General features: G+C 43.1%; 1 protein-coding gene across 1 annotated transcript; it reads left to right on the forward strand.

The window, feature by feature from the left end:
- Window positions 1-12,271: 12,271 nt before the first annotated feature.
- Window positions 12,272-13,294, forward strand: LOC125519823 (thylakoid membrane protein slr0575-like; the record flags this gene model as incomplete). Its single annotated transcript, XM_048684593.1, is given in 4 exon segments — window positions 12,272-12,652; window positions 12,768-12,814; window positions 12,905-13,007; window positions 13,208-13,294. Coding segments are annotated over 4 exon segments (465 nt in total), but the record flags the coding sequence as incomplete, so codon positions are not given.
- Between the last annotated feature and the right edge of the window lie 2,106 nt (window positions 13,295-15,400).

Consider the following 15,400-nt stretch of genomic DNA (forward strand, 5'->3'; position numbering starts at 1 on the left):
TTCCTGTGTCTGTCCCTTCGGGGAAATGTCACGCGGTGACATCCGGAGTCCTGCCTAGCCTGCTACAGCCCGGGTTCCCCGGAGTCCTGTTAGCCCAGTGCTATAGCCCGGATTCATTCGCTGATGACCGGCATGCTCGATGTGATTCATGAATGCCTATCCCCATAGGTTAGTGCCGCTTTGGGTTCACGACTAGCCATGTCGGCCCGAGTTCTCTGTCATATGGATGCTAGCAACACTATCATATACGTGAGCCAAAAGGCGCAAACGGTCCCGGGCCAGGTAAGGTGGCACCCGTGGGAATACCGTGCGTGAGGCCGCAAAGTGATACGAAGTGTTACATGCTAGATCGGTGTGATTTAGGATCGGGGTCCTGACAAGAAGTAAAATTAGCTGCACCTATTAAAGTTGAGGAAAAGACTGTCACTTATAATGATCCTATTGTTCCTACTACTTATGTTGAGAAACCACCTTTTCCTGTTAGGATAAAAGATCATGCTAAAGCTTCAACTGTGGTTCGTAAAAGCAATATTTGAACTTATACACCTCCTGAGAAAGTTAAAGTTGAACCTAACATTGCTATTGTTAAAGATATGTTGTCTGATAATATTGATGGGCATGCTATTTATTTCTGTGATGAAACTGCTAGAATTGCTAAACCTTGTGCTAAAAATAAACCTAGACCTGTAGTAGGCATGCCTGTTATTTCTGTTAAAATAGGAGATCATTGTTATCATGGCTTGTGTGATATGGGTGCTAGTGCTAGTGCAATACCTATTGACTTATACAAAGAAATTACGCATGATATTGCACTTGCTGAGTTAGAAGATATTGATGTCACAATTAAAATTGCCAATAGAGATACTATTTCACCAATGGGAATTGTTAGAGATGTTGAAGTCTTGTGTGGGAAAACTAAATATCCTGCTGATTTTCTTGTTCTTGGTTTCCCATAAGATAGCTTTTGTCCCATTATATTTGGTAGACCCTTCTTGAACACTGTTAATGCTAAGATAGACTGCAATAAGGATGTTATTACTATTGGTTTAGGTGATATGTCTCACGAGTTCAACTTTTAAATTTCGTAGACAACACCGTGAAGAGGAATTTCCTAGTAAAGATGAAATTATTGGTCTTGCTTCCATTGCCGTACCTCCTAGTGATCCTTTAGAACAATATTTGCTAGACCATGAAAATGATATGTTTATGAATGAAAGAAGGGAAATAGATGAAGTATTCTTTAAACAGGAACCCATTCTGAAACACAATTTGCCTGTCGAAATCCTAGGGGACCCTCCTCCACCCAAGGGTGATCCCGTGTTTGAGCTTAAACCGTTACCTGATACTCTTAAATATGCTTATCTTGATGAAAAGAAGATATATCCTGTTATTATTAGTGCTAACCTTTCAGAGCATGAAGAAGAGAGATTATTGAAAACTCTGAAGAAGCACCGTGCTGCTATTGGATATACTCTTGATGATCTTAAGGGCATTAGTCCCACACTATGTCAACACAAAATAAATTTGGAGAAAGATGCCAAACCAGTTCGTGATCACCAACGACGGCTGAATCCTAAGATGAAAGAAGTGGTAAGAAAGGAAATACTAAAGCTCCTTGAGGCAGGTATAATTTATCCCGTTGCTGATAGTCAGTGGGTAAGTCCTGTCCATTATGTCCCTAAAAAGGGAGGTATTACTGTCGTTCCTAATGATAAAGACGAATTGATTCCGCAAAGAATTATTACAGGTTATAGGATGGTAATTGATTTCCGCAAATTAAATAAGGCTACTAAAAAAGATCATTACCCCTTACCTTTTATTGATCAAATGCTAGAAAGATTATCCAAACATACACATTTTTGCTTTCTAGATGGTTATTCTGGTCTCAAATACCTGTGTCAGCTGATGATCAATCTAAGACCACTTTTACTTGCCCTTTCGGTACTTTTTCTTATAGACGTATGCCTTTTGGTTTATGTAATGCACCTGCTACCTTCCAAAGATGCATGATGGCTATATTCTTTGACTTTTGTGAAAAGATTTGTGAGGTTTTCATGGATGATTTCTCCGTCTATGGATCCTCTTTTGATGATTGCTTAAACAACATTGATCGAGTTTTGCAGAGATATGAAGAAACTAACCTTGTCTTGAATTGGGAGAAGTGCCACTTTATGGTTAATGAAGGTATTGTCTTGGGGCATAAAGTTTCTGAAAGAGGTATTGAAGTTGATAAAGCTAAGGTTGATGCTATTGAAAAGATGCCATGTCCCAAGGACATCAAAGGTATAAGAAGTTTCCCTAGTCACGCCGGTTTTTATAGGAGGTTCATTAAGGACTTCTCAAAAATTTCTCAGCCTTTGAGTAATTTATTACAAAAAGATATACCATTTGTTTTTATGATGATTGCGTAGAAGCATTTGAAATACTTAAGAAATCATTGATCTCTGCACCTATTGTTCAGCCACCTGATTGGAATTTACCCTTGAAATTATGTGTGATGCTAGCGATTATGCTGTAGGTGCTGTTCTAGGGCAAAGAGTTGATAAGAAATTAAATGTTATTCAATATGCTAGTAAAAATCTAGACAATGCTCAGAGAAATTATGCTACTACTGAAAAAGAATTTTTAGCAGTTGTATTTGCTTGTGATAAGTTCAGACCTTATATTGTTGATTCTAAAGTAACTATTCACACTGATCATGCTGCTATTAAATATCTTATGGAAAAGAAAGATGCTAAACCTAGACTTATTAGATGGGTTCTCTTGCTACAAGAATTTGATTTTCATATTATTGATAAAAAGGGAGCTGAGAACCCCGTTGCAGACAATTTGTCTAGGCTAGAGAATGTTCTTGATGACCCACTACCTATTGATGATAGCTTTCCTGATGAACAATTAAATGTCATAAATGCTTCTCGTACTGCTCCATGGTATGCTGATTATGCTAATTATATTATTGCTAAATTTATACCACCTAGTTTCACATACCAGCAAAAGAAAAAGTTCTTCTATGATTTGAGACATTACTTTTGGGATGACCCACATCTTTATAAAGAAGGAGTAGATGGTGTTATTAGACGTTGTGTACCTGAGCATGAACAGGAACAGATCCTACGCAAGTGTCACTCTGAGGCTTATGGAGGACACCATGCTGGAGATAGAACTGCACACAAGGTATTGCAATCCGTTTTTTATTGGCCTACTCTCTTCAAGGATGCCCGTAAGTTTGTCTTGTCTTGTGATGAATGTCAAAGAATTGGTAATATTAGTAGACGTCAAGAAATGCCAATGAATTATTCACTTGTTATTGAACCATTTGATGTTTGGATCTTTGATTATATAGGACCTTTTCCTGCCTCTAATGGATATACACATATTTTAGTTGTTGTTGATTACGTTACTAAGTGGGTAGAAGCTATTCCAACTAGTAGTGCTGATCATAACACCTCTATTAAAGTGCTTAAAGAAGTTATTTTTTCCGAGGTTTGGAGTCCCTAGATATTTAATGACTGATGGTGGTTCACATTTTATTCATGGCGCTTTCTATAAAATGCTTGCTAAATATGATGCTAATCATAGAATTGCATCTCCTTATCACCCACAGTCTAGTGGTCAAGTAGAATTGAGCAACAGAGAACTCAAATTAATTTTGCAAAAGACTGTTAATAGATCTAGAAAGAATTGGTCCAAGAAACTTGATGATGCATTATGGGCCTATAGAACTGCATATAAAAATCCTATGGGTGTGTCTCCTATAAAATGGTTTATGGAAAAGCATGTCACTTACCTCTCGAACTAGAACATAAGGCTTATTGGGCTATTAAAGAGCTCAACTATGATTTCAAACTTGCCGGTGAGAAGAGGTTATTTGACATTAGCTCACTTGATGAATGGAGAACCCAAGCCTATGAGAATGCCAAATTATTTAAAGAAAAAGTTAAAAGATGGCATGACAAAAGAATACAAAAGCGTGAGTTTAATGTAGGTGATTATGTATTGCTATACAACTCTCGTTTAAGATTTTTTGCAGGAAAACTTCTCTCTAAATGGGAAGGTCCTTACGTTATCGAGGAGGTCTATCGTTCCAGTGCCATAAAAATCAACAACTTCGAAGGCACAAATCCGAAGGTGGTGAACATTCAAAGAATTAAACATTATATCTCAGGTAATCCTATAAATGTTGAAACCAATGTTATTGAAACCGTAACCCCAGAGGAATACATAAGGGACACTTTCCGGAATGTTTCAGACTCCGAAAAGGAATAGGTATGTGGTACGGTAAGTAAACCGACTCCAAAACAGTTCTAATGGCAATTTTCGTCTATTTTGGAATATTTAGAAAAATAGAAAAATAACCCGGACTGACGCGCCCTACCCCCCTGGGCGCGCCCCCTACCTCGTGGGCACCTCGTGTGCTCTTCGGACTCCGTTTTCTTACACGTTACGTATTTCGGTCGGTAAAATTTCATTATATAATCTCTCGGAGGTTTTGACTCCCGTATCACGCAATTATCCTCTGTTTGTGTTTTGAGTTGTTGCTGCTGCAGATTAGAGCAAGATGTCTTCACAAGAGTCAGTCGGGGAGAGCCGGGTGTCTCATCCGGCACCGAGATCAATGACAAATAACAATGTTGACCACTTTGGGCCAGCAACGGAGGAAGAGATGGAGGCTAATTTGAAGAGGATAGATGCCATGGAGGAGGATCAATAAGTCACTTCCCGCTTCCGAGCTGGATTCACAATGGGGGAACTGTAGAGCTCGGCTATTCCAAACTCGGTTATCCCTTCCAATGTTAGATTTATTTCTTATGAGAATATGAAAAAGAGTGTCACTGGTTCTCCCGCAGCTATGCAGCACCCTTGGGTGCAGGGAGCTTTGGCTGTTACATGAAAACTTCGAAAGGAAATAATGGACCTCAAGCAGCAAGTCAATAAGCTCGAGGAGGAGAATCGTATCCTGAGGGGCATCATCGCCAAGAATATCACATCACCATCCCCGAAAAGAGAGATATAATCACATGGGTATGGGCACTCCCCTTGGCAACTGCCAAGCTTGGGGGAGTGCCCCGGTATCGTATCACCATCACTTCTATCTTTACCGTTTTTCTTAGTTCGATCCTTTTGGTAATATATTGATCTAGTAGAATAAAGTTTTAGTATGATCTAGTTGTGAGTTTTGCTTTATGATCCTTCTATGTAATCGAGTCCGTGAGCTATATATAATAAAGATTAGTGTTGAGTCATGGGCTTGATTATTTTGCCATGATCTTGAGTGAATAAAAGAAAAGAGGAGGAAATAAAAGAGATCATATGGATCTTATGGAGAGTAATGAGCTCACATAGAAAAAGTATGATGAATAAAAGCTGTTGAGAGTTGACAAACATAGTTTTGGTCATCGTTGCAATTAATAGGAAGTAATAAAGAAAGAGAGGTCTTCACATATAAATATACTATCTTGGACATCTTTTATGATTGTGAGCACTCATTAAAATATGACATGCTAAAGAGTTGACGTTGGACAAGGAAGACAACGTAATGGGTTATGTTTTCTTACATCTGAGATAAATTATATTGTCATGGATCATCCAACATGGTTGAGCTTGCCTTTCCCTCTCATGCTAGCCAATTCTTCGCACCAAGTAGAGATACTACTTGTGCTTCCAAATATCCCTAAACCCAGTTTTGCCATGAGAGTCCACCATACCTACCTATGGATTGAGTAAGATCCTCCAAGTAAGTTGTCATCGGTGCAAGCAATAAAAATTGCTCTCTAAATATGTATGACTTATTAGTGTGGGAGAAAATAAGCTTTATACGATCGTGTGATATGGAAGAAATAAAAGCGACGGACTGCATAATAAAGGTCCATATCACAAGTGGCAATATAAAGTGACGTTCTTTCGCATTAAGATTTTGTGCATCCATCCCTAAAAGTGCATGACAACCTCTGCTTCCCTCTGCGAAGGGCCTATCTTTTACTTTCATCTTCTACCCTATAAAAAGAGTCATGGTGATCTTCACCCTTCCTTTTTAAATTTTATCTTTTGGCAAGCACAATATGTTGGAAAGATCCTGGTATATATGGCTAATTGGATGTGAGTTTTCATGAACTATTATTGTTGACATTACCCTTGAGGTAAAACGTTGGGAGGCAAAACTATAAGCCCCTATCTTTCTCTATGTCCGATTAAAACTCCATACCCATAAGTATTGCGTGAGTATTAGTAATTGTGAAAGACTCTATGATAGTTAGTATGTGGACTTGCTGAAAAGCTCTTATATTGACTCTTTCCTATGTTATGATAAATTGCAATTGCTCCAATGACTGAGATTATAGTTTGTTAGTTTTCAATGAAGTTTATGATTCATACTTGAAATTGTGATTGAATTGTTACTCTAGCATAAGAGATCATATGACAAGAATTATATAAGTTGTTGTTCTAAGAATGATCATGATGCCCTCATGTCCGTATTTTAGTTTTATCGACACCTCTATATCTAAACATGTGGACATATTTTTTGATTTCGGCTTTCGCTTGAGGACAAGCGAGGTCTAAGCTTGGGGGAGTTGATACGTCCATTTTGCATCATGCTTTTATATCGATATCTATTGCATTATGGGCTATTATTACACATTATGTCACAATACTTATGCCTATTCTCTCTTATTTTACAAGGTTTACATAAAGAGGGAGAATGCCGACATCTGGGATTCTGGGCTGGAAAAGGAGCAAATATTAGAGACCTATTCTGCACAGCTCCAAAAGTCCTGAAACTTCACGGAAGTCATTTTCAGAATATATAAAAAATACTGAGCGCAAGAAGTTCACCAGGGGGCCACACCCTGCCCACGAGGGTGGGGCGCGCCCTACCCCCTGGGCGCGCCCCCTACCTCGTGGGCCCCCTGGTGGCCCTCCGATGTCCATCTTCTGCTATATGGAGTCTTTCGATGAGGAAAAAAATCATAGTCCATCTTCCTGGACGAGACTCCGCCGCCACGAGGCGGAACCTTGGTGGAACCAATCTAGGGCTCTGGCAGAGCTGTTCTGCCGGGGAAACTTCCCTCCGGGAGGGGGAAATCATCGCCATCGTCATCACCAACGATCCTCTCATCGGGAGGGGGTCAATCTCCATCAACATCTTCACCAGCAGCATCTCATCTCAAACCCTAGTTCATCTCTTGTATCCAATTCTTGTCTCTAAGTCTGGGATTGGTACCTGTGGGTTGCTAGTAGTGTTAATTACTCCTTGTAGTTGATGCTAGTTGGTTTATTTGGTGGAAGATCATATGTTCAGATCCTATATGCATATTAATACCCCTCTGATTATGAACATGAATATGCTTTGTGAGTAGTTACGTTTGTTCCTGAGGACCTGGGAGAAGTCTTGCTATTAGTAGTCATGTGAATTTGGTATTCGTTCGATATTTTGATGAGATGTATGTTGTCTCTCCTCTAGTGGTGTTATGTGAACGTTGACTACATGACACTTCACCATTATTTGGGCCTAGAGGAAGGCATTGGAAAGTAATAAGTAGATGATGGGTTGCTAGAGTGACAGAAGCTTAAACCCTAGTTTATGCGTTGCTTCGTAAGGGGCTGATTTGGATCCATATGTTTCATGCTATGGTTAGGTTTACCTTAATACTTTTGTTGTAGTTGCGGATGCTTGCAATAGAGGTTAATCATAAGTGGGGATGCTTGTCCAAGTAAGGGGAGTACCCAAGCACTGGTCCACCCACATATCAGATTATCAAAGTACCGAATGCGAATCATATGAACATGATGAAAACTAGCTTGACGATAATTCCCATGTGTCCTCGGGAGCGCTTTACATCATATAAAAGTTTGTCCAGGCTTGTCCTTTGCTACAAAAAGGATTGGGCCACCTTGCTGCACTTTGTTTACTTTTGTTACTTGTTACTCGTTAAAATTATCCTATCACAAAACTATCTGTTACCTATTATTTCAGTGCTTGCAGAGAATACCTTGCTGAAAACCGCTTATCATTTCCTTCTGCTCATCGTTGGGTTCGACACTCTTACTTATCGAAAGGACTACGATAGATCCCCTATACTTGTGGGTCATCAAGTAAACATGAGACCTAAATGTTATTGTGAATGTGGTTAGTTCATAATCCTTGCTGAAAACTTGAATGCTGGCTTTACATATTTACAACAACAAGAGCAAACAGAGTTTGTAAAAAAATTTCTTTATCACTTTCAGTTTGTCAACTGAATTGCTTGAGGACAAGCAAAGATTTAAGCTTGGGGGAGTTGATATGTCTCCGTCGTATCTACTTTTCCAAACACTTTTGCCCTTGTTTTGGACTCTAACTTGCATGATTTGAATGGAACTAACCCGGACTGACGCTGTTTTCAGCAGAATTGCCATGGTGTTATTTATGTGCAGAAACAAAAGTTCTCAGGATGACCTGAAACTCCACGGAGATTATTTTTGGAAATAATAAAAAATACTGGCAAAGAATCAAGGCCAGGGGGCCACACCCTAGCAACGAGGGTGGGGGCGTGCCTGCCCCCTAGGCGCGCCCCCTACCTCGTGGCCCCCCTGGAGCTCCACCGACCTCAACTCCAACTCCATATATTCGTGTTCGGGGAGAAAAAAATCAGGGAGAAAGATTCATCGCGTTTTACGATACGGAGCCACCGCCAAACCCTAAACTCTCTCGGGAGGGATGATCTGGAGTCCGTTCGGGGCTCTGGAGAGGGGAATCCGTCGCCGTCGTCATCATCAACCATCCTCCATCACCAATTTTATGATGCTCACCGCCGTGCGTGAGTAATTCCATCGTAGGCTTGCTGGACGGTGATGGGTTGAATGAGATTTATCATGTAATCGAGTTAGTTTTGTTAGGGTTTGATCCCTAGTATCCACTATGTTCTGAGATTGATGTTGCTATGACTTTGCTATGCTTAATGCTTGTCACTAGGGCCCGAGTGCCATGATTTCAGATCTGAACCTATTATGTTTTCATGAATATATGTGAGTTCTTGATCCTATCTTGCAAGTCTATAGTCACCTACTATGTGTTATGATCCGGCAACCCCGAAGTGACAATAATCGGGACCACTCCCAGTGATGACCATAGTTTGAGGAGTTCATGTATTCACCATGTGTTAATGCTTTGGTCCGGTACTCTATTAAAAGGAGGCCTTAATATCCCTTAGTTTCCGCTAGGACCCCGCTGCCACGGGAGGGTAGGACAAAAGATGTCATGCAAGTTCTTTTCCATAAGCACGCATGACTATATTCGGAATACATGCCTACATTACATTGATGAATTGGAGCTAGTTCTGTGTCACCCTATGTTATGACTGTTACATGATGAACCACATCAGGCATAATTCTTCATCATTGATCCATTGCCTACGAGCTGTCCATATATTGTTCTTCGCTTATTTACTTTTCTGTTGCTATTGTTATCATCACTACAAAATACCAAAAACATTACTTATGCTACCATTACTTTTGCTATCGTTACCACTACTATCATATTACTTTGCTACTAAACATTTTGCTGCAGATATTAAGTTTCCAGGTGTGGTTGAATTGACAACTTAGCTGCTAATACTTGAGAATATTCTTTGGCTCCCCTTATGTCGAATCAATAAATTTGGGTTGAATACTCTACCCTCAAAAACTGTTGTGATCCCCTATACTTGTGGGTTATCACCCCCCTTCGAGGTCGTCTACGGATTCAACCCATTTTCCCCATTGGAAATTCTCCCTATACCACTACAAGAGCGCATCAATTTGGACGCAAGTGCACGTGTGAACCATCTCAAGAAGGTGCATGAAGATACAAGGCACACAATCGAGCGCCACGTACAACGACTTGCGACCAAGCTCAACATCAACAAGCAACCCATGGTATTCGACATTGGTGATCTTGTGTGGCTACACCTTCGCAAAGACCGCTTCCCCACCGAACGCAAGTCTAAACTTCTACCTCGAGCGAATGGACCCTTCAAGGTGCTCGCATGCTACAACAACAACGCTTACAAGCTCGACCTCCCGCGCAACAAGTACAACGTGAGCGACATCTTCAATGTCAAGGACCTCTCGCCCTACCATGGTGATGAAGAATTTTATCCGAGGTTGGATCTTCCCCAAGGGAGGGGAGATGATGCGGAGCATCCCAAGGTCATCCCCATGGACCTACCTACGTCTCCTACGACACCACTTGGACCTATGACAAGAGCACGAGCGAAGGCTATCAAAGATAAGGTGAACTCACTCCTCTCCGAACTACCACTTTCTATGCATGAGAATTGGCTACTACCTCAAGCGGAAAACCTATGTGTGATCAGGTGCTTGGAGGAAAGCCCCGGACCAACTACACTCAACGGACAAGACGGTGAGGACGCCAAGTTCAATGGACAAGAAGAAGAACTGCTCAAAGCTCCCAGGCTCCAGACGACCGGCATGCTACGAACGTACGGCGACCTCCAGGCTCCGGACGACCGGCACACCCACACCCGAGCCGAATCTACGGATTTCCGGAGCCTTCCGGACGACCGACGCCCTGGACGTCCGACCGAAGCCCACCCGAGCCGAATCTACGGACGTCCGACGAGCACCGGACGTCCGGACCCTCGCGAGCCTCCGGACGACCGGTGACTCCCGGATGTCCGACGCCTGTGTGTTGTTTACGTGTTAGGCCGCAGCCTATGTACCCCTTCGCCCACCTAGACTATATATACTCTTTTCCTACCTACGTTTCAAGGTTAGCAAAGGATTAGCTCATATTTCGTGTGAGAGCTTTGCTCATCCACTTGGTTACCTTCTCCTCGGAGATAGCGCCTCCTCGGAGAAGATCCCCAAGCGGATTCAAGACCCCTTTACGAGAAGAACCTCAAGACCTCCTCACGGAGAAGACCGGCCACCTTTGTATCGTCCCTAGTTGACCGTGGATCGTGTGATCTCTTATGTACTCGAGGATCTAGCACATGTGTGACTATTTCTTGTTGGTTTAGTGATTCTCTCATGTTTCCCCTCATATTTTCCCTTGTGTTCTTCGTGTTCATCGCGGGATCCGCTCCTTTCGTGAAAGATCGGCCGATTAGGGTTCTACCCTACATCAGAGTCTCGTTGGTGCAGTCCCTTGAGATGTGGCGATCGTCTCTGCAGTTGTAGCAGCAGTCGTGGAGGGTGGTTGGTATGCGGGTCCGTGACGGGCGTGTGGTGGGAAGGTTGGCGACAACCGCGTGTCGGTTGGTCTTGGTCTGGCATGCTCGCCCATCTGACCGTGGGGGAGGGGGGAAGAGAGCTCATGCCAGCCTCACCCTGAACGATGGGGCCAAACGCCGTGCTAAGCACCTCGGGGACGGCGATGCCAGAGCGGAGGGCCAGCCCCGAGCATGGGGAGGACCCCCCTCCTCCCGAGGAGGAGGAAGATGCCGAGAGGGAAACCCTCGAGACCATCCTAGAGAGGGAAGTGGACGCCGACATCGGAGTGGTGGCCGCCGGGGCCGGGGTGGCGGCCGGCGCTCAGGAGAAGAGGGGGAAGCGCTCAGGAGGAGAGGAGGGAGATGCAACATGTCAAATGTTGGTTCGAACTGTGTTTGGTTGTTCTGAAAATATGTCTGCTGGACTGGATCGATTACTCTGGATCTTGCTTAGCCTGAGTTGTAAATTCCGGTACCTTACTGCCTCGGCCAGGCGTCCGAGTTGAGTAGCCTGGCCTGACACCCATTCTAAGAATAATCTACTGTTGCATACGAAATTTGTTGACTTTTTGTTCATTTAACAATATGCTAGGTCAGGCTATGATCAAAACAGCTCTAGTCCAGGCTAGCCTGACCAGGCATGAAGACACTCAAGTATTCCTTCGTTTCAAAATAGACGACTCAATGTTGTACTAAGTTTAAAGTTAGTACAATGTTGAGTCATCTATTTTGAAACGGAGGGAGTATCGCACAGACTTGAGGCATCAATTTTTTCACGAATCTTGGTGTCCGCATTTATTTCTGGATTTATTTTAGGATTTCCGACGATGCGCATTTAGTGGGAGGAGACGTTCCCGTCGACGACGAGGTGCCTATGATGACTTCGTAAATTTCAAGATGATATGTCGACTCAGTCTTTCAGAGGTGCTCATAGGGGTAGGGTGTGCGTGTGTGTTCATAGGGGTGAATGTATGCGCGTGTATATGAGCGCTTGTGTCTGTACTCTGATGTTAAAAAAAAACTTTTTCATGCACAATCATCAGGACACCATCCAAACTGACCCTTTATCTTCCGCGATAGGCTGGGCCTGACCACGAGTCGAAACCCCAGCCACCATCTCGTTCTCATCTTTCTGTTCCACTGAAATTCCCGGGGAACAAACACTCACTTCCAAGGATAAATCCTCAAGGTTGATTTACACGCTAGTGGCTGTGCCGCGACGTGCGGCGAGAGACATGTCTGTGCAGTGCACCGCAAACTCACTCCGGGCTCTTGCTGCCCTCCCGGCGCCATCCCCCTCCCGCCGCCTGGCGAGAAATGAATTCCTTATGCCATGCCGCCCGAGTCGCACCGGTGCGCTGGTCCGAGCTGCGGATTCTTCGCCTCCTGCCGCACCCGCGTCATCGTCCGGAGCAGCCGACGACAAGGCCGTCATCCCCGACGATGAGTTCACCCTCGCCAAGGTGAGTGGCTTGGTCGTTTCTTGGTTCTTGAGAGCCAGGAGCAACAAGCAAGTGGTAGCGCTGTTTTTCTTAGAATTTGGCGTGCGTTTGGTGCTGAATACCCCTCCATCTGCAGGTGTCTTTTGGCGTGATTGGACTAGGGATAGGTGGCTCCCTCTTGTCGTAAGTTCAAATGTTGCAGATCCTATTGTGCAAATCAGAGAGATCCAGAATGCTTTTCTATCGGTGGCTCATGCGTTTTTTGCATCCCAGGTATGGATTTGGGGCGTATTTCAATCTTCTCCCTGGTTCGGAGTGGTCTGCTCTGATGCTAACCTACGGATTTCCTCTCACAATCATAGGCATGGCCTTAAAGGCAAGAACTCTCTTCGATTAATATTAGTGCTTCTGTCAGTTATTTGTCTTTTAGTACCAAAAGTTATGCGTCTTGTGGATTTATAGTTGAAAATATCTTTTGAGATGATTGGCCATGCTTAAGGTCCTTGGGAGTTTAGGTTAGACTGTTTATTGATTTATTTGTCGAGGTATGTGTTGATTCTTGAATTATATATGCAGTATGCTGAACTGAAACCAGTGCCCTGCATAACCTACTCTGATGCTTTCGCTCTAAGAGAGAAGTGTGCTACCCCTATCCTCAAGCAGGTAATAATTATTTATGAGCTCTTGGACACACAATCTCTCCTTCCACCGCTGCACTCGATCAAATGTCACCATTTATCAATGATGTGAATATGTGATCAAACTGTCTGTCGTGTTTTCTTGTTTGGATGAAAACCAGGCCGTGTAGTTGGTAAGTTCGCTGATAGTGGAGTTCTAAATAGGAGTGCAATGCGTTAAATGTTGAAAAATAGTAAGTGAAAATGTTAGCAACACACTCTCTATTCCTCACCAATGGAGATTACAGCCATGGATTCCTCAATCTCTACCAATACAGGGAAGAAGATTTTTTTTTTTGGAAAAGGAGGTTATCCCCCGGCCTCTGCATCGGAAAGATGCATGCAGCCACTTTATTAAAAATCCGATAGAACAAAGTCTGGAGTGCAAAGTACTGCTCACAAAGCGCAGTAAAAATAAAAATACAAGTCTCAAAGCCGCATCCGGCTTAACGAGGATCCACTAAGGACCAATCCTATGCAGTGATCGCCATCCAAACCGGTTGAAAAAAACCCGAGCTGCCATCTCCCATCGGTTGCACCCAGTAGCCAGCTGCTCCCTGGAGTCCGTAGGAGTGAGTAATGAGCAAGTACGGATCCATGACGTAGCCCGGAATATAACCTGCAAGAAATTAGTCATAGGTTTTCTGTTAAAAATTATATCATTCCTACAGTTTCATATAGCCCAAATAAGTGCACATATTCCAATCCGAATATTACGCGCGAGATGTACATTCACTCCATCAAGCCACGTCCCAAACGACATCTCTATGCTATTAGGAGGTGAAATATTAAAGGCTACATGCACCGATCTCCAAAGTAACTTCGCAAGCGGGCAATCAAGAAAAAGGTGTTGTATTGTTTCATCCTGATCACAATAGCAACACCTCGAGCTACCTACCCATCTCTGCCTGAGTAAGTTATCCTTGGTTAGGATCACTTGTTTGTGGACAAACTACATAAATATCTTAATTCGTAAGGGTACTTTAACTCGCCAAATATGGAGCGATCGCGGGATTGGGCCAGAGTTGATGAGATCTAAGTACATAGACTTGACTGTGAACAAACCATTATTCGTGAGCTTCCATCTAAAAGAATCCTCCTCATCGGAGAGGTGTACCTCCATTAGCCTCCTCACTAAGTGCAGCCAAGAGTTCCAGCGTTCCCCAACTAGAGATCTCCTGAACTGGATATTCAAGGGTACTGTCTACATCACCGTTGCCACGTACTCTTCCTTACGTTGAGCAATATGATACAGAGACAGATACTGGAGAGCTAGCGGCCTATCACCTAACCACGTATCCTCCCAAAACCTTATTGTTGAGCCGTCCCCAACACTAAACTGCACCCTATGGAAGAAAGTATCCTTCACTCGCATGAGTCCCTTCCAAAAGGGTGAATCATTAGGTCTGACAGTAACCTGGGCTAGAGTTTTGGAGTGTAAATACTTGTTGCGTAGAATCTGGGCCCACATTCCTTCGGAATGCAGCGATAGTCGGTATAACCACTTACTCAACAAGCATTTATTTTTCACCTCGAGGTTTTCAATCCCAAGACCCCCCTGGTCCTTCGGTCGACAAATAATATCCCATCTTGCCAGGCGATATTTTGTCTTAACCTCGTCAGATTGCCAAAAGAATCGAGATCGATAGAAGTCTAATCTCTTGTGTACCCCTTTGGGTACTTCGAAGAAAGACAAGAGGAACATCGGCATGCTCGTGAGTACCGAATTAATTAATACTAGCCGTCCTCCATATGACATAAGCTTACCCTTCCAGCAGCTAAGTTTCTTCTCGAATCGATCCTCGATACATTTCCATTCTTTATTAGTCAATTTCCTATGATGTATTGGAATGCCAAGATAACTAAAGGGTAGCGATCCCAGTTCACAACCGAATAGTTGCTTGTATTCTTCTTGGTCCTCTTTGGCCCTTCCAAAACAGAAAAGCTCACTTTTGTGGAAATTGATCTTCAGCCCCGATAATTGCTCGAAAAGACATAGGATGAGTTTCATGTTACGAGCTTGAGCAAGGTCATGTTCCATAAATAATATAGTGTCATCCGCATATTGTAAGATGGATACCCCCCCCCCCCC

Source organism: Triticum urartu, chromosome 7 (assembly GCF_003073215.2).
Source record: "Triticum urartu cultivar G1812 chromosome 7, Tu2.1, whole genome shotgun sequence".
Classification (NCBI taxonomy): Eukaryota; Viridiplantae; Streptophyta; class Magnoliopsida; order Poales; family Poaceae; genus Triticum; species Triticum urartu.